Source organism: Talaromyces proteolyticus (genome assembly GCF_021365285.1).
Source record: "Talaromyces proteolyticus strain PMI_201 chromosome Unknown BGW36scaffold_9, whole genome shotgun sequence".
Lineage (NCBI taxonomy): Eukaryota > Fungi > Ascomycota > Eurotiomycetes > Eurotiales > Trichocomaceae > Talaromyces > Talaromyces proteolyticus.
This window is the reverse complement of record NW_025764285.1, coordinates 1564018-1588200: the sequence shown is the minus strand read 5'-3', so window position 1 is coordinate 1588200 and position 24183 is coordinate 1564018. Positions and strand designations below refer to the sequence as shown.

At 45.6% G+C, this 24183-nt stretch overlaps 7 protein-coding genes across 7 annotated transcripts; 4 read left to right on the top strand and 3 right to left on the bottom strand.

Moving 5' to 3' along the window:
* Positions 1-2402: 2402 nt before the first annotated feature.
* Positions 2403-4308, top strand: BGW36DRAFT_399259 (carboxylesterase; the record flags this gene model as incomplete). The annotated part of the gene is made up of 6 exons (XM_046218502.1): positions 2403-2694; positions 2759-2913; positions 2980-3082; positions 3161-3710; positions 3738-3812; positions 3876-4308. 6 exons carry the CDS (start codon positions 2403-2405, stop codon positions 4306-4308), a joined length of 1608 nt encoding a protein of 535 aa, XP_046069771.1.
* A 776-nt stretch (positions 4309-5084) lies between these two features.
* BGW36DRAFT_384370 (fungal-specific transcription factor domain-containing protein) lies at positions 5085-7534 on the bottom strand. The gene is made up of 9 exons (XM_046216780.1): positions 7400-7534; positions 7316-7331; positions 6603-7245; positions 6478-6550; positions 6015-6425; positions 5780-5965; positions 5500-5723; positions 5338-5426; positions 5085-5272 (listed from the first exon to the last, which is right to left on the bottom strand). Exons 1-7 carry the CDS (start codon positions 7489-7491, stop codon positions 5531-5533), a joined length of 1614 nt encoding a protein of 537 aa, XP_046069770.1. The 5' UTR covers positions 7492-7534; the 3' UTR covers positions 5085-5272; positions 5338-5426; positions 5500-5530.
* A 4074-nt stretch (positions 7535-11608) lies between these two features.
* BGW36DRAFT_361922 (uncharacterized protein) lies at positions 11609-11962 on the top strand (the record flags this gene model as incomplete). The annotated part of the gene is made up of 1 exon (XM_046214318.1): positions 11609-11962. The coding sequence occupies one exon, from the start codon at positions 11609-11611 to the stop codon at positions 11960-11962; it is 354 nt and encodes a 117-aa protein (XP_046069769.1).
* Positions 11963-12118: 156 nt separating this feature from the next.
* Positions 12119-14380, bottom strand: BGW36DRAFT_384366 (putative amino acid permease family protein). The gene has a single exon (XM_046216779.1). It carries the CDS (start codon positions 13988-13990, stop codon positions 12350-12352), a length of 1641 nt encoding a protein of 546 aa, XP_046069768.1. The 5' UTR covers positions 13991-14380; the 3' UTR covers positions 12119-12349.
* Positions 14381-15227: 847 nt separating this feature from the next.
* Positions 15228-17390, top strand: BGW36DRAFT_301072 (peroxisomal copper amine oxidase; the record flags this gene model as incomplete). Its single annotated transcript, XM_046211664.1, has 2 exons — positions 15228-15336; positions 15385-17390. 2 exons carry the CDS (start codon positions 15228-15230, stop codon positions 17388-17390), a joined length of 2115 nt encoding a protein of 704 aa, XP_046069767.1.
* Positions 17391-18309: 919 nt separating this feature from the next.
* BGW36DRAFT_399256 (putative betaine-aldehyde dehydrogenase) lies at positions 18310-19932 on the top strand (the record flags this gene model as incomplete). Its single annotated transcript, XM_046218501.1, has 3 exons — positions 18310-18437; positions 18493-18861; positions 18921-19932. The coding sequence occupies 3 exons, from the start codon at positions 18310-18312 to the stop codon at positions 19930-19932; spliced, it is 1509 nt and encodes a 502-aa protein (XP_046069766.1).
* A 41-nt stretch (positions 19933-19973) lies between these two features.
* On the bottom strand, positions 19974-23668 carry BGW36DRAFT_216188 (PX domain protein). Its single transcript, XM_046209972.1, has 8 exons — positions 23198-23668; positions 22913-23142; positions 22546-22854; positions 21854-22490; positions 21706-21802; positions 21178-21658; positions 21018-21128; positions 19974-20966 (listed from the first exon to the last, which is right to left on the bottom strand). The coding sequence occupies exons 1-8, from the start codon at positions 23292-23294 to the stop codon at positions 20178-20180; spliced, it is 2751 nt and encodes a 916-aa protein (XP_046069765.1). The 5' UTR covers positions 23295-23668; the 3' UTR covers positions 19974-20177.
* Between the last annotated feature and the right edge of the window lie 515 nt (positions 23669-24183).

Sequence of the window (24183 nt, the reverse complement as noted above, 5' to 3'; positions counted from 1 at the left end):
GACGATAATGCATCAATCGCACAGACCAATCACCTACGGAATTTTCCTGGTGAGCAACCTCTTCTTTCATCCCGTACGAAATCTTTAGAATGGATAGCCCCATATTAGAATCGATAAGATTACGAGCTGGTGAAGTGTACTATCCGGGTCGGTCCAACGATCATGAAACCCTTAAGACCATCTTGGAGGTCAGGCTACGATGATACTGTCTGATTATTATCGCAGCTCATGAGATTATATCCGACCATGTCAAACGAGCGGCTTACGACCGAGATGGGAAAGGTATTATAACAAGCATCATCCGAAGGAGGTGCAAGTCACATCGCATATAACGTTTGTTACGTTCATCTTACTATCAGTTGCACTTTGCGGCTCTGCACAAGCCTCGTGGATTACCCATTCCCAGACAAGCTTTGATCAGTGGATCCTGGAAATAAATATTCAGTCCACGCGTTTGTTGGCCAGATGCCGCGAGCAGAGTAATAACCTAAGGCCAACGGCGATGCTTGTCCAGAATTTCATGATACAAAATAACACGATAGGTTTTCGGTTGAAGGAAGAGGAAGGGGGCGTATGTAGACACTTGGGCCGCAAAGACACGCACCCACCGCAGCTGCGAGCGGAGTTGCATGATACCCCGAAATAAGTCAGCAATCACACGGCTGTAGAGAAGTAGACATGATGATCTGCATTGATACTGCATTTCGCATTGCGCTACCACAATACAACATGGGGAATGCGTCCAATGGGTGGGCATCTCCTAGATTTTGAACAACTAGTTAGACAGAATCGTATCTGAACTATAATAACCTATGCCTTTGTTTTACCGTACATATTTATCTATAGAGGAGGATGTTGGTCGTCAGTATATAAACTAGTGTTGTAATAAAATAGTAACGTAGTGCCAGAAAATTGGTCAAATGTGCACTAAATTTTATTCTTATAGTAGACCTATGGCTTAGCCGGTGGGGAGCTTTTCGGATGGAATTTTCCATTGATCAAAATATAAGTGTAGTGACGGAGAGGAAAGTGTGTTATTTAGAGTCTATGATGCGTGAGACTTCTGGCTTAAGCCTGAGAGAGCCTTATGTTTTTGTCAATCACCCAGCCTACCAAGTGTTTTATTGGTTACACTAATTTTCTTATGGAATAATTGAAGGAATTGAGTAACTTGATTGAAATGATCTCTAATCTAGTCTGAATCCGCCTTCATATAGACACCTAGTATATTGGTGCCCAAAACTATCACCTGATTCTAGGCTTATGATCAGTCAATAAGACTTCGGAAGGCCTCAAAAGACACCAGAACACTTCAAACTTTCGACTTGATGTCAATATAGACTGGATTTGACCGCCCTAGTGTGAAGCTTCCTGATTGGACCAGTACTTGGCAGTAAGTTGTGGAAACAAATCTAATAATACCCAGCAGAGTATACCCTGTATACGGTGGTTGGGTACCAACAGTACCGTGATGAGCCTGTTTTTTGCTTCTCCAAGACCACTAGCGCAAGTAAAATAAACCAGTCACCCAATATCCTTCTAGGTTCTTATTACACACAGTACCACTACTTGCTCTACGGGCTCCGACTGAAAATCTGATGCCCCATAATACGATAGGAACAACCATGGGTAACGTCGGGAGACGACTACAAGAAAACTCACTTTTGTCCTAGAAGATAAATGATAAATACAATACAGGAGACCTCATGTGTCCGATGGATTTCTATCACCGTTGGTAGATGTGGGGCAGGATGAATCTCATAGATTGATGGTGGAACGGCTCATCTATTACCTGGTGACAATATTATTGGACTGGAGCCGAGCAAAACATCCACTTTTATTAGCGGAGATGGAATCAGAATAGAGTCCACATTATATAGTTGGGGAGGCACGTCAGATTCCTTTGAAACAAGTTGGAAATCTCGGGGCGAGATGTCGAGACTGGTTAGCCAGGGGGTGCAGTAGCCAATACGAGCAGACCGCAAGTTACTGCCGCATTAGTGCAAGGTCCATAATATGTGTGGGGTGGGAATAACAACTGTATTCAAAAGTATTCATCCTCGGCAGTTACAAGCGATTTTTAATTATTATTGGATACTACCTACTGTTAGAATATAGGGTCTAAATATGGATTAGTGAAACCCCACTCTTATATTCACAAGTCGCTATCCTCGGCACTTGAAAGCGACTTTTACTTTTTATTGGATATCTGTTATTGAATATAGAGCTAGATGTAGGTTAGTGAAAGCCCCTCTTGCATTCAGAAGTCAATTTTCAATTGGTCTTCCCATTATTGGGTTTGATTATATATTGAAGCGATGGAATTACCAAACACCTGGCTTGGGTTATGCAGTACTGATAATTTTGCCATTCACAGCGTCCTTATCCACCTGGCTATTGTCATGTTGTCACAACCCTGTAAAGTATTTGGCCGTTTGGCCGTGTTGGGTATCACGAGCTTTGCGCCTGTGGTTGCACAAACCCCTACAGTTTCCATAGCATCAGGTGTCATAGTCGGCACAATAGCGACTCCTTCCAATCAACCATCTGCAAATGCCACAGCGAACGTGTTTCAGGGAATTCCATTTGCACAAAGTCCACCGGAAAGATTCTCACCTCCCTCTGCGCCAGCAGCATGGAAAAGTCCGCTGCAGGCAACGCAGCTGCCACCAGCGTGTATACAGCAATTTAGTGGTTGGTTTAAATTCAATATAGATCAAAATTTAACATTTATATGCCTGACATACTGAAATTATAGGTTCTGGTGCTCTCCAGCAATTCATGATTGATACATTTGACAATCCAGGTGGCCAGCCATTGCCTGAAAGCGAGGATTGTCTCTATTTGAATATATATGCTCCCGCTGATGCCTCTCCGACAAACCTGAAGCCAGTCTTGTTTTGGATATTTGGAGTCAGTAATTCTCAGGATATTTGTTCCGATTGCAAACATGAATCCTGACAAGCGCAACATCTGCAGGGAAATCTTCAGTTTGGGTCCGGCTCCGTTGCACAGTACGATGGGACGTCTTTTGCAGTAAATCAAGACGTTGTAGTTGTGACGTTTAATTATCGCACAAACAGTAAGAGTGCCCGTGGAAGTTTATCCATTAACCAGCAGAACTGCACTAACCGTGTGATTATTTTTTGTTTTTTTTCAGTTTTCGGATTCTCGAGTTCGCCGCAAATTCCGTTTGGTGAGCAGAATGTCGGGTACCTGGATCAGCGTTTCGCGCTATCATGGGTTCAGGATAATATTGCACAATTCGGTGGTAATCCTGACCAAGTAACAATCTTTGGCGAGTCTGCTGGTGGGTATTCGGTCAAGCAGCTCCTTGCGAATCCCCCATCACCATTGCCTTTTGCTGCCGCTATCATGGAGTCACAACAAGCGGGCCTAACTGGGGATGGCCTTGAAAGCTATTATATGGTTCTCAGCAATTTCTCGTGCGAAACAGCCTCCTCTCCGATCGACTGCTTGCGTCATGTTCCAGCGACGGAAATTAAAGCGTTCATTGAATCACAAAGTCTCTTATTCCCCCCTGTAGATAACGATGGAACTCAATTGAATGACGTGCGCAGTAGTATATCAAGCAAAAAATTTGCCAATGTGCCGATATTTCTTGGAACAAACGCCAATGAAGGCCGCGTCTTTGTTGCGGCTCTGGGGCTTTCGAATTCCACAAACTTAATCGATCAAGTCCTCAACATGTTAGTCCCTGACAACTCGTTATTAAGGTCATCTTTGGAGAACTCAATCCTTGCCCTCTATGCAGCGGGCATTGTCAACGACGAATATTTGTTGGCAAGCCAGTAAGACATCCTCGCGGCCACCTTGAAGCTAACTACGAATAATTCGATTTAACATGTCTTCAGAATCCTAACAGATGCCATCTTCACATGTACGACAGCCTCATTATCGAACTATGCGGTCGAAAGTGGTTATACGGCTTGGCGGTACCGTTATGCAGCCAGTTTCCCAAATACTTCCCCGTTTAATGAGGCCGGCGCGTGGCATTCGTCAGAGATCCCTGAGGTGTTTGGCACCTATCCTCTCTCTAACCAATATGGAACAGTCACCACCCAGCAGATCAAATTGAGTCAGTATATGCAACGTATCTGGGCAGATTTCGCAAAGAATCCCAGTGCCGGTCCTGGTTGGCCTGCTTTGGGCACCAACTGGCGATGGGAACTCGGCGATATTGGAGATAACGGAAGCACAAATGAGAAGACAATTCAGTTGGAGGACCACGATTATGTCTGTGTTGTATATGATCCTATTGTGCAGGCCATAGGCAGTGGATACTAGTATATTGTGGTCTCAGTTTGAAATGTTTTACTGTCAGTAGTGGTAGTTAGTGGTGAATTCATACACTTGCCCCTCTCCTAAGTTGGATCCCAAATCATGTGATATACTGCTAGGCTACCACTGGTGTCCTAGAGGGCAACGGCTACGTTAGGCAGTATGGAGGCAGCTACCACGATTATAAATGGAAGTACCTGCGCCTATTGATTGTGTTGAATATCAGAATCTTTTGTACCTCAGTTCAGGGTTACAGCTGCCTTAGCGATATACGGGGTGTCACTCTAGCTATCGTATATAAATGTCCATTACGGTAGTCCGTGATATCCCGATGAATTTGAAGCCTCGTCAGGCTCTGTAGTGGCCTTGTTCTTCAGTCCTTGTGGCGCGCGGCTTCAAAACCTCTGAGGTCTCTCGTGTACTGCCAGAACAATCTTCCCTACATATTTAGAACGCACACTTTCTTTTCTAAGAGGGTTACTATATGCCAGGGAGTCTTATATATTAGTATATTCTTTCTCTGTTGACAGGTTTATTTTTGCCTCAAGTCAGTCTCTTTGTCCCGATTTCTCGAGAGACACTGTACGAGCATGTTTGAACACTTGCTGTCCCTATAGAATATCTCCCTTTCCACATTTGTCTCTGACGCCGGGTGTTCCGGGTTTGTTTGCTCAGTGCCTTGAAAACCTGCATTTGGCCCTGTGTAGTCATTCGCTACTTGTAAATCTCTGAGCAGGGGTCATCTTCTTCCCATCTGTGTGGAGATACGGGTTGGGATAACATTGTAACAATCTAAGATATGTGTGGATTCTGAACATAGGGAAGATTGTCCCTGGTAGTACATGGGGGACCTAGGGTTCTACTATATAGCCAAAGTAGACAAAGAGCATCTATCTATAATACATAATGGTTTCACCACAGTAAAAGCCCTTAGATCATGACATAAGTGATCTAGTAAATTTCATTGTTTCTGTGGAACATCTTGTAAGTTACCAAAAGTCTTCAGTTACTAAATCGGATTCATCTTGCACGTACCTGACAAAGAAAATACTCGGCTGTAGAAGCCTAACATCCAAGATAGCTCTTTGTAATTTTTATTCAGCCTTTTGTACCTATCCTTTAAACTGACCCTAGTATGTTAGATCCCCTGCAAATCCTTTGTTTAATGTGGCATATCATCCACGCCATTTCAATCACCTCAGAAACATTATCTGCTATATCACTATAGCTATGATATAGTATCTTTAAGAATAGACCCAAGTAGTGGATACAAAGACTTCGCTACCGGCCAGACTCTTTCCAACTCCTCCACAGCACCCATGCAATTACCAACTTTTGGCCAGCACGGAGCGACGCCGAGATAATTTGTTGATATTCGTTCTTGGACTTGTATAGCCAGAGCAGAGTGCAGGCTATACACGCTATTGTAGATCGGCAGTTATGATCAGCTCGATAAAGGGGAGTCAAGAGAACTTACGCGGACGCCGGCAGAAAGCGAATCTCGTCGTGGTCAAAAAGGCAATTCACAATAGAGATGATTGTCCCTGACGCACGGAATGAAGTAGCTTGAGCATAGAGAACGAGGGTCCCATCGGCAAAAGGGCTGACCTGCTCTTCTATGAAAGGTCTCGTTACAGAGCCGTGCAAGAGGCAAATGGTTGCACTGCATTTTGAGAGTTAGATATGAGAATTGGGAAGATCACTTGACGAACTTGTAATGTAGTTGCAATAATGCAGACCAGAAATCATGTTTCGATCGTGACCAGATCAGCTGCTCGGGGCAGCTTTCCAACCATTGGGACACTTTGATACTGATCACGTTATCCAAAAATTGACTATGGACAGGCTTCGATATCTGGTCTCGCACCAAACCTAAAAGTTTGCACAGTTCCACGTATTTGAGAAAGAAATTTCTATGAATGAAGTGGGAATGTCCTTCTAGCCCATCGAAATCGCCTTCGAGGAAATCATCCTCTACTAGCGGTTCGATGTCACAGTCACGCATATTGATACTTGGTGGACGGTTTAGGGATAACGAACCAGAGACATCTCTTGTAAAGAGTGTCCAAAATAATCGTCTCCGCAGCTTCGTCTCCGGTTTACCAAGTAGTGAGCTCGAGAGACTGTTTAAGATAGTGAACGAGGGTTCGGATGTGCTGAGCAATTGATTCTTACCTGCGGTGCATACCGGACCCTTGAGCTACTGCAATCGCAAGGCAGGTCCAATAATATCCAGTGTGCGTCACATCTAGCATGTATTGAACATGTAATACCCTCAGAGATGTGATTGAAGTACTTACCAGAATCATCTTCAGAACCATCCCAATACCAACCGATCAATATTAACGATTGCACAACGGCTACGCGATCACTTTCATAATCCGCATCGTAGAGTGCCTTTGCTCGTTTATAAACTGCCATGGCCACCGCATTGGATCGACCTCCACCATGCAGCTGATAGCTGGTCGAGACCTTTAATCCGACAAGGAAAACGCTTTGTAGAAGCAACAGTGAGGGGGGTTTACTTGAATCTCGATATCTCCTCATGAACTGGTGTTTGTTGAGGATGGGAAGCATTGGAGCTACACATTTGAAGAACGCTGCGATAAGCTCCTCTCGCAGTGATCGTGGAGGGAGCAGAAATGCGCCCTGCCGGTGTAACCTGTCCCTTTCAAGGTCATCAAGTCTATAGTTGTTTGGGGGGCCATTCATCATTTCGAGTGGTACGTGGACCACATCATAGTTACCGTCCTGGTTAGACATGATGAGTGATAGATTAGTCGACTCGCCACGGTATGCGATCTGGCCAATTTGGTGTACTGGTTGTAGACAAAATCTCGGACTGATTTGAGATGTATTGGAGGAACTGAAGGGTATGCGGTTTACACATCTTTTGCTTTTGCATTTCACTGTAGCATGCGACGAATCGTCCAGATGATTTGTCTGAAGTAGAAAAGGTGGTTAATAATAAGTTCTCGTAGTGAGGACAGATAATAGTTCTCGAGTGACTCACACAATAAGATCGTTTCCTGTTTATTTATTCTCTTATCATAAACAGCGCTGCTAGTCTTGGGCATGGAATCGTTACTTGACATACCTTTGGCTTTCGTGGCTTTCTGATTGAGTCGGATGCAGTGAATCCAGGTGAGCAACACCTGAGCTAGAAGGAGATAATTTTTCCTGAGACATGGCACCTTTGCTTCTTCCTCTCAGTATCGGTTCGAGTCCTGCTTTAGAAAGCGGAAGAGATGAGTCGACCGAGTGGAGATGGGTGCTGGCTTAAGGCGGGGTAAGGGCTTAACAAGCCAACGGCAAAACCACATCTGTTAGTTGGAACGTTATATTAACCCAACTTAAATAACTATGTCATAACTAGGGGTTAACTAATATCGATAGCTGCCACCCTGGCGTCAGCCTAGGTGAGGAATCAACCTTCTTACACCTCCCTTTTTCTGTTTAGTCATAGTACTCTCTTCTCTCAGACCTGCTCATCTAGCTGACCCAATGTATGCTCGTCGTGGTTGAGCTCCTTTTAAATGGTCTGTATTACGAAATTGATATACGTGACGCTAATCCTGGAGAGGATAAGTCATTGTTAAAGCCAACCATTTACACGGCGGCGCACGACCTGGCCTGGACAAGGGGACTTTATCTTTTCAATAAGACCATCGATGTTATTAATAACCTACAGTTATGTAAAAACTCTCATATTTAGAACACACATCACGGAATCATTTGGCTCCTCAATGCTCCGAGTAAGAGCTCTTACTAGCATAATCTACATGATATAATGATATTTCCTTATGTGATCGAGATTCCCTCTCCGCTGCCCACACGGGACATAAGCCTGATTATGCTATGTGAAGTTCGACCAATGGCTTCATTAGGCTGACTGAAGAGTGCATAAAAGCGACAAGATCACGATTCTCAGAAGCAGAAGAGACACTGAGCGAGGAGCGCGTTTCCGGAACAGTTCCGAAGCCACTAGAACAATATTGCGGCCGGTACTACTGGGAAAGCCGGTCTTATTTCACAGATATTTGTTTCGAAGGAGAAGATCTAAAGCTCATCACCCAAGGTCGAGAGGATCAATCCTACAAGCTCAAGCATTGATCGAGATTTGTTCAAATAGTCTCTCCTGTCATCAAGCGACGGGTCAGGCGTCCTTGGGGGGAAGAGATTCTACTTGCACAAATTGAGTCCACTCTAAAGCAAGGGACGAGTATTGTGAGTAGTCCGCCATTGTTCTCTAGATGGACCTGACGAAATCAGCCACATAATGTATAGAATGAAGTCGAGTCGTTGTGACCTGCGGTCCAGTGAAGATAACCTAGAGTGAAAAAAGGGTTGTAGTGGCAATGCAATAGACGAAGGATGAACCTAATACCCTCCTGCACTATTATACGGCCTATGAGTTGACTTGATTAGTGAAGATGTATGTAGTCGCATTTTCGAGGTCCTATCGTTACCAGCCAAGCCGAGGTTTTGAATCCTATCGCGAAGCGACCGAGGTTAGCCGATTCTTCTCTCTTCGAGTCATATGCTCCACAATTAAGTAAACTAAGTATTTGAATCTCTATAGAAACACATAGTTTTAAACATAGTACCGAAGCGTAAAATATCAATATCATCAGAGTCTGCTAGTAAATCGTTAACAATGACGATGGAAGCTTCGCATGGGTCTACCGGTTATTTCGTCAACGTCGCCGTTGTGGGAGCAGGTACAATTGTTCGCTCATTTGCGGCTCTTCATCTTTCAGTCGCAGACACTCGGGTGATTATCTATGGATCCCCGTTTAGACCTTAAAGACTATATTGAGGCGAAAACAAGTTGGGAATTCTTAAGGCAAGGTGTCAAGATCAGTTAAACAAAAGATACACTAACGAATATCAACGCTATCATCCTCGGCAGTTAAAAGCGACTTCTAATTTTTATTGGATATCCACTGTTAGAACATGGGGTCTAAATGTGGATCAGTGAAAGCTCCACTCTTATATTTAGAAGTCGATATCCTCGGCACTTCAAAGCGACTATTATTTTTTATTGGATGCCCACTGTTAAAACGCGGGGTCAAAATGTGGATTAATGAAAGCTCCACTCTTATATTCAGAAATCACTATTCTTGGCACTTAAAAGCGACTTGTATTTTTTATTACATGTCCAGTGTTAGAATATAAGATTTTAGAGGCGGATTAATGGAAGCCTCTGTTATATTTAAAACTCAATCTTAAATTGGTCTTCTCGCTATTAGGTTTGATTCTTTCATGTAGATATGCCTTGGCTAATTTAACTACCTGATTGATTAATTACCAACTAGCTTGATTCATGCTTATGAGCTTTCATGTTGGCAGTTTTCCGTATACGAGTGTAATTCCCTTCTTGAGCGAATTAGGAGACACTAATACTCCTTATTTAGATAGGGTTAATGCTGTATTAAAGATTTTGCTAGTGTATAGTAATGATATGCTCGTAACATACCTGTCAGACATTCCTCTCGAGAAGCCTCAGAGTATAGCGCGGTTACTTAAACACTAAAATGAATTATAGATAATAACAAGAGCAACAGAATACTAACAAACCAGATGGCATGAACCGGAAATCTCTTAAGCACTACCCAGTGTAAGCAAATAAACGTCGCATACTCAATACGATCTTCATAGAGGCGTATTATTAATAGAAGTTAGAGCTTCGCGACGAATAAGACGGTTTAATTTTCATGGAAAGTATACATAATATACTACTCTGACTAACAAATTTCTTCGTCCTTTGTGCACGTTGCTTGGTTTGTCGATTATTGGGACCGAATGCCTTCTTGCTTGCTGATATATTATATACTTCAATTTTCCCTGACCTTTGTATACATTCCAAAGCTTGTTGATGGTACATTACTTTTAATAGTTCTCATAAATTATATGTATATTACCGAAGAATGTGTCCATTTCTTCAATTTGATTATCAAGATTTATTGTTATTCGCGTAGCAATACAAAGCATGGGCCTAATCCTCGAACCTAATGATGAATTAACCCATAACTTAGCGTAGCAGGAAAGCAGACACTGCCTCCTATACCAGAGTCTCCTAGAAAAGTTCGAGATAGGCACGCACGATCTCCCCTATGACTGTCTATGTATTCATATACAAATAATAATTTGAGAGAAGGTAGGAAAAGAACATGCGGAATCCATCCCGTCCAGTGGAATTATAAGCCTCCTACAGGACGACAGAGACCAGCTTCCTTAACCAGATTAGCCTATTACGGGTGACCGCTTTGAGCATAGGAAGTTGATTATGATGCTACAAGCCTTGTCCATGCTGATAATAGAATTAATAAGGTTTTCTTAGTGACTAGATACTACTTATGAATCATCTTGACGTTATCAACCAGCCGAATATCATTTGAAATGCACGCTACAACCACTGACAGTGTGATGCGACGGGATTGCTAATCGCACATGTATTCTTTATTTGTCATTCTTGTCTATATAAAGAACCTACATAGTTCAGATACTGTACGAAGACTTTGTACTTTGCAATATAAAATTGAATCCAAGAGGCTCTTGCCTAATCCAGCCCCGTCTATATCCTATCATTTCCAGCAAAAACATTTAAACATCATGAACTCTCTACCCCCGGCTTCTTCGTGAAAAGTATGCAATTCACCAAACAATGTACACTGTAACCAGTATCCCTCAATTGATCCCACCAGCCCTAACCTACCCATAGCCGGTAAGGTCGTAATAATCACTTTTGCAAGTTGTGATCTGGGAGCAAAAGTAGGCTTTGCACTGAAACCACATTTCGATTACTTCTGCGAAAAGCAAGGTTTTAGTCGAGCATTTTCCAAGGCCGACAAAAAGTTCTCATCCTTGTTTTCCGGAACATTAATAAACTGAACCAAGTCGCCGCCGACATTGTGAAGCTGAATCCAGCTGTTGAGACCCTCATCATCTCCGCGGATGCAAGTGCCATGCAAGATATCTACAGGAAGGTGAGTGGGAAATATGGCCACGCGGGTATTTTGATAAACAACGCCGCTATCCTGCAAGGGTCGGGGCCACTGAGGGACCTTGACCCAGGAGTCTGGTGGGCTGGTTTTGTAAGATCCGTTGCTGAGACCGGAAATTTTACCAATTACCTCAACCCGGAAGTGAAATGGAGCGGGACTCTGACTTTAAATCAAATCAGGAAACAAATGCAAAATACACCTTCCTGATGACAACCCATTTCCTCAAATCTCTTGCGAGCAGCGTCCAGGGGAATATCATTACACTGACATCAGGCGCCGCATAAGGAGTATACACTGGAATGAGCGCCTACTCATTTAGAAAACTGATCAATCTACAAATATCCCCCTGCGTCGCCGCCGAAACCCCTAATGTCGTGTCGATCTCACTACATCCTGGAGTTGTCGACACGGAGATGACGATTGATTCGTTCGAACGATGTGCGCTGGATACACCGGAGCCTGTGGCTGGCGTTGGGGTGTGGTTGTGTACGGAAAAGGCTAGATTTTTGAATGGACGGTTCGTCAATAGTAATTGGGATGTGGATGATTTGTATGAGCGGAGAGAAGAGATTCAGGGTGGGAAGTTTCTCCAGGTTGACCTTATGGGACCTTTTGTACCGAGCAATTTGAGAAATAATTATTTGAATGCGTAGATTCATCACTTGAGAGTTTTGGCGTTTATACAGTAACATGATATAAGTTGAAAAATTGAGTGGTAAGATCATCCTTGGTCCTGGTTTTCTTCGGTATTGGAAAGTGCAGTAGTTTTAATATTCAGAATACACTGAAGGTTGGAAGGTTATCACCTGTTTCAGAAATGTTCGGTACTATTTAAACCATTGTAATTTGATTCAAGTTTTTCGTACCCATAGAAGGATACTTGGCATATAATACATCAACTGGCTTATTGCACGACCCAACAGCGGAATAGAAATATATAGGATAGAATATATAGTAATTAATTTCCTAAAAAGGCCCGTGCTTTGTTAACATATTTCAACACTATATACGCAAGGTTAATAACGATTCAAAAGAGCAAATCAAGGCTTTTTTGTATCGTTGGCTTTAATAGGAACATTTGCAGACGATTCCGGTTCGACTTCAACCTCCAAACGCTGAGCATCCAGGATTCTGCGAGCTGCATCCTCTGTCTTCAAATACTCCTTGTGCCCCTTGATAAACCAGAAGCCAACGGCAATAACCAGCATGACGCCAAATACGGCAATAGCATAGTTCATGTCGCCTGGTGCAGGGTTGGGTGCGCTAGGGAAGAAGAAGAAAACAGTGGTGATGGAGCAATATATAACGCTGATCCAGTTTGCAATGGGTCCAAAACGGCCGAGACGGAATTCGCCGCCTGGCGGTAGTTTATCGCGTCCTGCGATCAATAAAGCCAAGATAGGCATGCCGTAGGATATGGTTAATGCGATGGTGCTGACACTCAGGATGGCAGTGAGAACAGTGCTGGCGAAGAGGTAGAGGACCCCAATGATACCGATAATTGTTCCCTGAAGCCAGAGGGCACGTGCGGGAACTTTCCAGGTCTTGTCGACGTGGGTGAAGTATTTACTGAAAGGAAGGCCCGAGTCACGAGCAAAACCCCATGTGAGACGTGAAGAAGTCGTCATGATGCTGACTCCTTGACCGAGACCATTGAATTCGAACAGAGCAATCAAGGCGACTCCGCCGTGAGTGCCAATTGCCTCCTGTACAAGATCAATGAACGGAAGTCCCGTTACAGAGTTGAGGATAGCGTTGACATCCTGAATGCAGAATAGACAGACGAGCATGAATATGAAGCCGGAGAGGGCACCGCAGGCGACAGCAAGGTAGATTACCCTAGGTGCATTGCGACGTGGGGCAGGAATCTCTTCAACCATGTGAATGACGGAGTCGAAGGCAGTCAATCCGTACGCAGCTTGTACCAAACCAGTGAACCAAGTAACACCATCACTCCAACCAGTCTGATTGATCCACGTGCCAAAGACGAAAGATGCTGGTTGGTAGTGAAGGTCAGATTTGGTGCCTACAGCAATTAGTAGAGCTAACGAGAAGACGACGAATAGCCCAGCAAACCAGACACCGACGAAATTGTTAAAATATGGGAGAACTTTCTCCTTGCGACAGGCAATCAGATTGACGACGGTGAAGAGTACTGTAATGCCCAAGTAGACTAGAAACTGCACCCATCCTTGACTAGCACCTGCCCACTCATTATCAAACATCAATTTCATTCCCAGCATGAAATTGGTCATGAAAGCAATCTGTGAGGCAGTCAAGGCCCACCAACCGAAGGTGTTGATCCAAGCACACATGTACGACGCGAAGCGGCCCGTCGGTGTGTCCCACAGACGATGAACCCAGTATGCCTGTCCCAACGCGGTTGGCATACTGCTACACAATTCGCCGAGTGACACGGCAACACAAAGATTGCAAAAAGTCACCAGGCACAGGCCCCAGAGGATACTGACAGGCCCACCGTTGGTCAAGCCGCTGGCGAGATCTTGGGCGAAGGTGGACCATGTTCCGAGCACACAAAATGCCAGTGCTAGCATACTCCAGATGTCGAACTTGCGTGACAGGGCCTGGTCATGGCCCAGGGCGGCGAGGTCGCGCGCATCGAGAATACTTTGGTCGACCGATTTGGTCGTATCAAGCGGGAGGGTCATTTCAGGGTCCATCTGAAGGGATGTAGAGAAAGTTCCGCAAAGACGTAGGGTGATATCTCATTCTCTAAGGGGCTGCTGTAATCTTTGGTGGCTTTCCGGCCAGTGACAGCGGATTCCTCTGAAGGGAGAACAGACAATGAGAAGTGTGAAGTCGAGGAGACTATGGACGGATAAAACAGATGAATTGGGGTTCTATATATGCGCGTAGTCGACGGCAGTTGGGTCTTATCAGACGAGGCACGCTGTTATCAATTATTATTATTGGGATGAAGTAAATACCGCGTGCGGAGGAGGCCGCTACCCCAGACGGCGGGAGCAGGGGCAGTGCGCCTGTTTCGGAGATTAGCCCCAATCACAGCAGTGAGCGGTGACACATTGCACTTATTCAGGCGCCACGGCGAGCGAGTGAGAGATGAAGCGAAGCTGAGCCTGCAGTCTCTGCCGCAACAAGCTTTTCCCCGCAGATGCGGCGATCAGGTGGGGCCAGAGGCCATTGGAAAGCTGTCATTGGCCGACTGCAGCTTCCGGGCTGGACCTGCCATTTCCAGAAGCCGCAGGCGCGCCCCACGCCGCTTTAAGGCGCCAATCTTATCTGTTGGCCCCGACTGTGCCCTGTTTGGGCTAGCGCCAGATAAGCCACCCAATGCGGGAGGTTCACCCGATCTCTTCTTCTTAGAGCTAAGCTAATAATAATCCTCATCGTGCTAAATAATAGTCGTGGCTGAAGGATCGTGATATGGAATTGCTATTAGGAGGACTGCTGTATGCTGTCAAGTTGTATACAAGGTATAATACAACTTACCACGACTTAGCATAATATGTTCTACCATAACGCCTTCCATAAAAGGATCTATACCACTACATGTAGATAGCTGTATACCGGACGAAACAAATATCAATCTTGACCATCCTCGAAATGCCGAGTACCACAACGCCGTGTCTAACAAAGTCACGGGTAGATGCAGCAAGCTCTCGAAGATAATGACATTAACCATCGTCAGCTACTCTGTAGCAGATGCACGAGGATCGTCTGATGTGAAGTTAAAGAGACGAGACAGACAATCGACAGATAAAAGCATCAACCCCCGCTCCTTCCATTTTCGGTAGGTCCATGCGAGTAGCACTGTTTATCGACACCGCTGCACGGCTATAAAGACTTAGCCCGTATCGCTTCATCTTCTCAGACCACCACTCTTATCCCCCATCCTTACTCTGTATTGCTTCGCGGTGAGCCGCATTTATATAAACCATGGCGCCTGACACCACCTCTATTCCCGGGTACACGATTTTTCGCGAAGACGACTATGACTCCAGCTCTGCTGCTAGTCAGATTAGCCGTCGCACACCTCACCCACTAGGTATGCCAATCATTTATGAGCCATGCGAGTCATCAACTAACTAGTCAGACCAACTCTCCATCGAAGAGATCCCCCTCGCAGCAAAGCTGATTCGAGAGTACATTTCGCCCAAACCTGTCAAGTTCAACTGCATCACGCTCCGAGAGCCCAAGAAAGGTGAATACGCTGCTTTTCGAAATGGACTTGGTCCACGACCAGACCGTCGCGCTTTTGCCATCGTCCTCGAGGCTGGAACTTGCAACTGCGCTGAGGCTGTCGTGAACTTGACCAAATCTGAGGTCGAGGAATGGAAGGAAGTGAACGAAGTCATGCCAACTTTGACCTTGGAAGATCTCGACATCATGGAACGCATATCCCGCCAGGACCCTCGTGTAATTGAGGCTTGCAAGGGCCTTGGAATCACCGATATGTCAAAGGTCTTCATTGACGGCTGGGCTATCGGTGTTGACGAGCGCTGGGGCTTCGATCGTCGTCTCCAGCAGGGTCTTGCCTACTACCGAAATTCGCCCTTCGACAATCAATACGCTCATCCGCTCGATTTCTCTATCATCGCTGATACCGAGACCGAGGAGATTTTAAGCGTTGACATTCGCACTGTTAATGGTGAACGAACTCAAGTGCCTCTTGAGGGTTCCAATTACTTGCCAGAATTCATCAGCGACGGCTACAAACATGACCGACTTAAACCTATCAATATCACACAGCCCCATGGCGTTTCTTTCCGCATGCGTGGGAATGAGCTTTCGTGGGCCGGATACAAAATGCACATTGGGTTCAACTACCGCGAGGGTATTGTCATCTCAGATGTTCGAATTGACGACCCTTATCAGGAGCGCGAACGAACTCTTTTCAACAGAATCAGTGTCGTCGAAATGGTCGTTCCATATGGAAGCCCTGAAACGCCCCACCACAAAAAGCATGCGTTTGATACCGGCGAATACGGAGCTGGTCTTATGACCAACTCACTGAAGCTCGGTTGTGATTGCAAGGGTGCAATCCACTATCTCGACGCCATTGTTGCAACTGGAAAAGGTGAAGCAGCTATGGTCAAGAACGCGATCTGTATTCACGAAGAGGACAACGGTCTGCTATTCAAACATACTGACTATCGTGATGGAACCGTTGTTTCGGCCCGCGACCGCAAGCTCATCATCTCCCAAATCATCACTGCCGCTAATTACGAATATGGGTTTTACCACACATTCACTCTTGACGGCACATACAAACTCGAAGTCAAGCTCACCGGCCAACTGAACACATACCCAATGCACCCATCAGAACAAGCTGCTCCGTGGGGCACTGAGGTGCAGCGAGGCATCAATGCGCAAAACCATCAGCACATCTTCTCTCTTCGTATCGACCCGGAAATCGATGGCACAAATAACACTGTCATCCAATCCGATGCACATGCTTCCGAAGAGCCGGTCGGCTCTCCGAACAACCTCTACGGAAACGCATTTTACTCAAAGAAGACACCACTGCGGACAGCACTGGAAGGCGCTGTCGACTACTGCCACGAAACCAGCCGATCATGGGATATTGTGAACCCAAACATCATTAATGAAGTTTGTCACAAACCAGTTGCCTACAAGATTCTCAACAACAACTCGCCCGGCCTCCTTCCTAAGCCAGGCAGTGTGGTTTGGAAACGCGCAGGATTCGCCCGCAAATCTTTATGGGTTGTCCCGTACAATGATTACGAGCTCTACCCTGCTGGAGACTACGTCTGCCAATCCGATGGTCGCGATGACCACCCACACAACCAGACCATTGTGGACTGGGCCGCTCGCAACGAGTCGATCGAGAACACAGACATTGTGTGTTACATGCAATTCGGCCTCTCACACTTTCCAAGAACAGAGGACTACCCGATCATGCCTGCCGAACCCGTCAGTATCATGCTGCGTGCGTCGAATTTCTTCGAAAAGAATCCTGCTCTCTGGGTACCGCCGTCGGCCATCTGCGTTGACACAGTCTCGCAAGACGCGTTCCCTTCCTCTCATTGCTGTGCAGCGCCTGGTGAATTAGCCCCGCGTGACCAGTCTAGATTGTAATTACTACGAGTCTGTGTAACGAGCATTCCATTTGGGTGTCGAATGGCGTTCAGCTTATGCATATTCTTAGCATTGGGTTTTGTTGTGCATCCCTGTTAATTATTCTACCATCTCAGAAGTTGATATACTAATAACATCTGAACCCATTTCTCTACTTCAAATGTTAATCTTAAACATAAACATACGTATATCTAGACTTACATGTGTAGGCATCTACGTTGACAACATTTAGGATAACCCCCTAAATATAACATATTCAACATAGATACTACATATAATTACGCTCCCGGAAAATACCTGGGATTCTAGAATATCTATAGCTCTTATGATCCACGCATTGATAATAATACCTAAAAGTGTATTCAAGCGCTACTCATTAGAGCTCGCTGTCTCGGCGATGAATGCCAATCGGTTTCCCTCGCAGCGCCGTAGGAAAGTTCTATCCAAGTCTCCACCTAATACACACGCAGTTGCTTGTACTTAGCATTATCCCATTATCAAACAATGGCATTATTATACATGAATATCGTCCAACAGATCAAGTTATCAATCTCCGCAGGTAAGCCCTAAACTAGTCTGCTTCAGGCCTCGAGTCGGTCTCCACCTGACAGCCCAAGCGCAACAGCAGCGATATACTAGGCCCAACATGGCAAGTCCTCGCGGCAAACACGATAACAGAGAAGCTACCGAGCTCTCCAATAATCGTGCGGAGTACGTATCGAATCACGGACCCCAGAGCTGAAGGATTGAAGGTCCAGCTGCAATGTGATGATGATGCACTGATGCAGCATAGTTTAGGGAGCTCGGGATAAGAGAGTCAGGTGGGTAGGCAAACGTTCCTCGCCTCTTTCTTCTTTCTCTTCTTCTATTTCGCCAGGTCTTGTTGAGTGACAAGTGTTGTATGATAGAAACCAACATCATGTCGGATCTCAAAGTTAAGCTCACAGCGCCGAACGGCCACACATACATCCAGCCCACAGGATTGTTCATCAACAATGAATGGGTGCCATCATCAGATGGCAAGAAGATCACCTCCATCAATCCCACGTACGATAATGCCCCAATTATATAGGATATTGAATTGCGAAACTGACATCCATAGAAATGAATTGGAAATAACCTCTGTTCACGCCGCATCTCCCTCAGACGTCGACAAAGCCGTCTCTGCAGCTCGCGCAGCGCTCAACACGTCCTCTTGGCGCGATCTGCCTGCCTCAGACCGCGGCAAGCTTCTCTACCGGCTCGCCGAGCTGGTAGAGGCACACCGTACAACTCTTGCCACTATCGAGACCTGGGATAATGGCAAGCCATTCGCTGTTGCTAGAGATGAAGATCTTACAGAGGTCGCTGAGACGCTTCGCTATTACGCTGGCTGGGCGGATAAGACTTTCGGCCAAGTTATTGATACCACCCCCGACAAGTTCGCGTATACAGTGAGAGAGCCAGTTGGTGTTTGTGGACAGATTATTCCGTGGGTATTTCCCAATTCAACTCGAATTATTGATATTATCAGCTAATGTGGAGGAATAGATGGAATTACCCACTTTCCATGGCAGCATGGAAACTTGGCCCAGCCCTCGCCTGCGGAAACACCGTTATCCTAAAGCCCGCTGAACAAACTCCCCTCTCTATTTTGTACTTTGCAAACCTAGTCGTCGAAGCAGGCTTCCCGGCAGGCGTCGTGAACATTGTCAACGGGCTTGGCCGGACTACAGGCGCCGCAATCGCCTCACACACAGGCATCGATAAAATTGCATTCACCGGTAGCACGGCAACAGCCCGCGAAATCATGAAAATGGCGGCCACAAACCTGAAAAACATCACTCTCGAAACCGGCGGAAAGTCCCCTCTTATAGTATTCAACGATGCCGATCTGGACCAGGCCGTTGAATGGGCCCATATCGGGATAATGTCGAACCAAGGCCAAATATGCACGGCTACGTCCCGGATTCTGGTACAGGATAAAATCTACGACGCTTTCCTCGAGAAATTCAAGAGCCAGGTTAAGAATATTAGTAAAGTAGGCGACCCGTTTGAGGAAACCACCTTCCAGGGTCCCCAAGTCACCAAGTCGCAATACGACCGAATCATGTCGTACGTCCGCGTTGGACAGTCCGAGGGCGCCACATTAACCCTAGGTGGCCGGCCATTTACTGCTTCTAGCGACAAAAAGGGCTTTTTTATCGAACCCACCGTGTTCACGGACGTATCCAGCAAAATGCGCATTTATCAAGAAGAAGTCTTTGGTCCGTTCGTCGTCCTCGCACGGTTCTCGACAGAAGACGACGCCGTGCGGATGGCCAATGAGACTACGTATGGCTTGGGCAGTGCGGTGTTCACGACGGATTTGGTGCGGGCGCATCGTGTAGCGCGCAGGATTGAGGCAGGTATGGTTTGGATCAATTCGAGTAATGATTCGGACTGGAGGATTCCGTTTGGTGGTGTCAAGGGTAGTGGCATTGGGCGGGAATTGGGAGAAGAGGGTTTGAAAGCGTATAGTCAAGTGAAGAGTGTGCATGTAAACATGAAGGCTAAACTGTAGTTAACCACTAAATCCATTTCATCTTTTCCGAGACGGACCTCAAAATTTCAATCATAATCGAGTAGGAATCCAGAGCAATTTGATGGTTAAGAATATATCTAATCCATTACCATTACTACTCAGTGCTTGGTATAAGTCTGCTATCTATCTATGCAAGTTTAATAACCAACACAGGACGCAATGTTTCGAGCTGGGTTATTCAAGAGATAAAATGGAGCAAACAAAAGAACAGTAAAAGCCAGAGCTCAATCCGCCAACACTTGTCGAAGCATCATTCCAAATCCGTCTTGCAACTTATACACCTCCTTCACATCCGGTTTCACCGGTTCACCGGCCGACCGACGCAAATGATCCTGCTTTCTCGCGCGACGTCGCCGCTCAGCCGCGATCGGGTCTAGATCATCGTCTTCTGAGTTTTCGTCGTCTTCATCGGACTCGTTATCTGCAATGGTGAGTTCTTCCAAGTCGCCCTCGTCAAGACCAAAGTCGCTGGTTCGGAAGGCTGCACCGGTGGGTATTGTAGTACCTTCGCCAGCACCGGTGCCTTCGGCGGCCATTTTCTGTCTTGTCTTATCGTGATGCCACTTTTTCCTATCCTCCTGCCATTTGACAAGAGCGTTGACTTCTTCGATAGCGACCTCTTTATTGATTTGTTTGAGGTCGACTGCACCTTGGAATAAAGCGTTGATGTCGAGTTTGCCACCACTGCGAGGACCTTTGCGAAGAAATTCGAGGATGTTTTCAATCCATGACATGAGTGACCCAAACAGTCCATTGTCGTGGAGGTGAACCTCATGCACGAACTTGTAGAAATTGTGTTGGTGGCGAGCACACAAATCGATGAATGCTTGCACTGTTTGGTTAGGATCCGCCGAAACGTCCTGCCGCTGAGCCTTTTCAATCACCGCGATAGCGTCATCTGCGAATTTGGCAAAGTCGGTGATACTGTTATACACATTGGCTGATTTGTAGACACGAACTAGTGGTTCGTAAAAGATCGTGAATAGGTCGCGGAAGAGTTTCAAGGTAACGGGCTAATCAAAGTTTAGCAACAAGGAACAAGTCTTGAGTTTCTCATTCAATACCTCTTCAATCATATTCAGCATCATTGTTTTGTCGCGCTGACGAGTATATAACTTGAGTACTTGTTTTAAATACGCGAACCACTCAGCGCCTTGTTTCATCTCGTCGTCGATCTATTTTGTCAGTCACTAATATCTTAAAAGTAGTGTCCGTGGAACTCACATTCTCGACGGCATTGATCCAAGCAACGTATGCATTGAAAATCTTACCAATCTGTTCCGGTTTCATATCCGGAGTCAACAGCTCCGACCTAAGAATTGCAACGATAATATCGACATCTTCATTCTCTGCTTCATCACGAATAATAGTCTTGATAGATTCATCAGCATCGACGAAAGACTTCAGCTTGTCATAGATCACAGGATCGTCAATCTTAGCAACCAGTGAGTCTATAGGCTTTTGAAAAGATTTGATTCCTTCATTCAAAGTCATTGAAAATATACGCTGTAGTAGTGAGCGAGATCCGAAGGGCTGAGCAAGGAAAAGGTCAAGAACTCCGGACATGACCGCTGCAGGGTTGGCAATGCGAATGACGTTCTTGAGAAGGGTGTAAGGGACCAGTGAATGTATTCTTTTGGCTTGAGCAAACAACTCTGGAGAGTTGTCTTCGGCCAAGAAAAGATGATAAATAGTGGCAGCCACCCTAGAAATTTGTTAGACAAAGTTCTTTGAAATAGTAGGTAAACACACTCGATTCGAAGCCACTCAGCGAATTTTTGATATTCCGGGCTCAGTTCTTCGATTCTATCCTTCTCTTTAATCTCCGAAAATAGCTTTGTGAGACCATCTATACCCATGTCAGCCAGACCAAACCATGGCATAAAAAGAGCTAACTCACTGTCTTCAACAATATCCTGCCGGAATTTCTCCATATAAACGTCCAACTCGGCGGCTCGTTGCCTGGCAATCTCGTAAAACCTTCGTTGCTCTTCAATACGAGCAGCATCTGCGTCCTTTCTTCGCTGAATATCAACCAACTCTTCTTCGTTTAATGTGACCGGGTTCTCATTGAGAAATTCTTCCATTGACTTTGATGCAGCCACTCTTTTATTTTGCAGGATAGTTCGTAAAAACGCTCTCAACGACACACGCTGTTCCTCGCGATATAGGACAATATTTTGACGAGATTCCCCAGACACGCTGGGGGACCGGGCTGATGCAATGGATGATCGTGACGGAGATCGATGAAGTAATGGTACATTTACCCCAAGACTAAGTCTCGAAGTGGATGGCTCTTCATCAGCCAAGCCCGTGCCGTTTGTGGTTGATAGCGACGAAATAGAGGAGGCATCGTCACTACCAGCTCCCCCGAGAAACGAGGTTGCGGTCGATCGTTTATTCTTTCGTGGTAAAGGCGGCAGCATCTTCCCCGGCAGTTCGGTTCGCAGGCGCTTATGCAATTTGACAAAGTCGCCGTACCTTCGACCAACATAGAGGTCCGATTTTCCAGTCCGGCGAACACGAAGAATGAATTCCTTGAGACATATCAGCGGGAGATTATGGTTTATCAGTCTGTATAATTTGACCTACCGCGTGTTGATGGTATCGAACGGTTCGCTTAACTGAGGTAGTCCTGACCGCCGCAACATTCACATCCCACCCATTGATAGATTGTCCATCGGGCATATTCACTAGAAGACCTTGTTCGTTGGCCCCACGATCCACGACTTCCATCTCTGAGAAGCGGATGCGCTCTTCGTATCCGGAGGCCGTGGGGATTCCCGAAACCATCATGAGTTCAACCAGTTTTTCGCATTTCATGGCCAGTTTCTTCCGCTTTGTCTCTTCTAAACGATCTTCGGACGAGGATATGTTCTTATTGGCGAAGGACTCGAGGAACTATTTAAAAAATCGTCAGCTTCATTTTCCCCATTCGAACGTTTGGTACACCACGCACCACCTGTAAACGGTCTTGCCAGAATTCCTTTTCGTTCGCCTGATCGAGAAAAGGGAAATTCCGAACATGGTTGACAAAAATGAATCGTAATATAGGCAGGTCTGAATCCACTGGAGCGACCTCGCCGAACTCGGACTTGAAGGGGGCACCGAAACGACGCAAAGCGGTCGGATGGGCGAGCTCGACAATTTCACGGCGAACCTGGGTACTCAAAAGTTCTCTTTTGAGGTCTTATATAGTCAGCAAAGTTTTCAGATGTAAACACGATGTCCCGATTCATCTCACAGTGCTCTTGTTTTCCGGTCAGAATATAACCTGGGTTGCCGCCGCCGTTTGTCGTCGTGGCGGTAGCCACCCCTGAAGTGTCCAGCTGGGGGGACATGCTGATGGTGGATCAACGAAGGGAGAATATGTCGATAGCCAAATATTCCATGGAGATGGGGGGAGGTTGCTGGTCTAAAAGGGTCGTCGAGCTGAGGGAATTGCAGCAGATGCGGGGATGCTGCGGAGTGTTTTTGTTGGTTGGGATGCCAAGGGCAGATGACGTCTTGCAATGAAACGACGCGCGGCAGTTGTGCAGCAGGCAATCAATAGACAATTGGAAGTTGAGATATATTAATGCACATTCTAAAGGCCATGTCAGGAGAATGAGATAAAAAGCACAGATGGTCAATGGTGGAAGGAGCGTAGACCAACTGAGGTCATTGCAGGAAGCACTATTACTACTAGTCACATTGGGCGGTTACGGCAGCGTCCGATTGCACCGGCGACTCTTCTTGGCGCCCGCTGCAGTGGAGATCACCTAGTAAATAATGATAATTCATAGCGTGGCAGCTGAAGTATTACTATTTGTGGTGGCGCTCGAATGTTTCTGCCTGATTGTGGTCCAAACTTTGCTCAGCTAAGAAGCCGAGAGACGCAACAAAGGAAAAGAGAAAAGAAAAGAAAAGAGAAAAGATCGACATATTAACCCGCTGTATTTTTCCACGCCATCTCACATCTTTCAAAGCTGAATTATATCACGTTAATTCGATTATGCCCCTTCGTAGTAACGGGCCGCGCTACCATTTTTACCCCACCAAGAAATACAGTCGCTTTCTATTCTACAAGAAAAAAAAACATCTTCAACTGTTAACTTAGCATCATCTGGTATGTAACGGAATACTGAGTTATAAAGAATACATCAATTGATATTAAAGTGGAAAAACTCCATAAAATTAATAGGATAGTTTATATGTATTTATATTAGTTTTTTTCAATATTTTTAATTC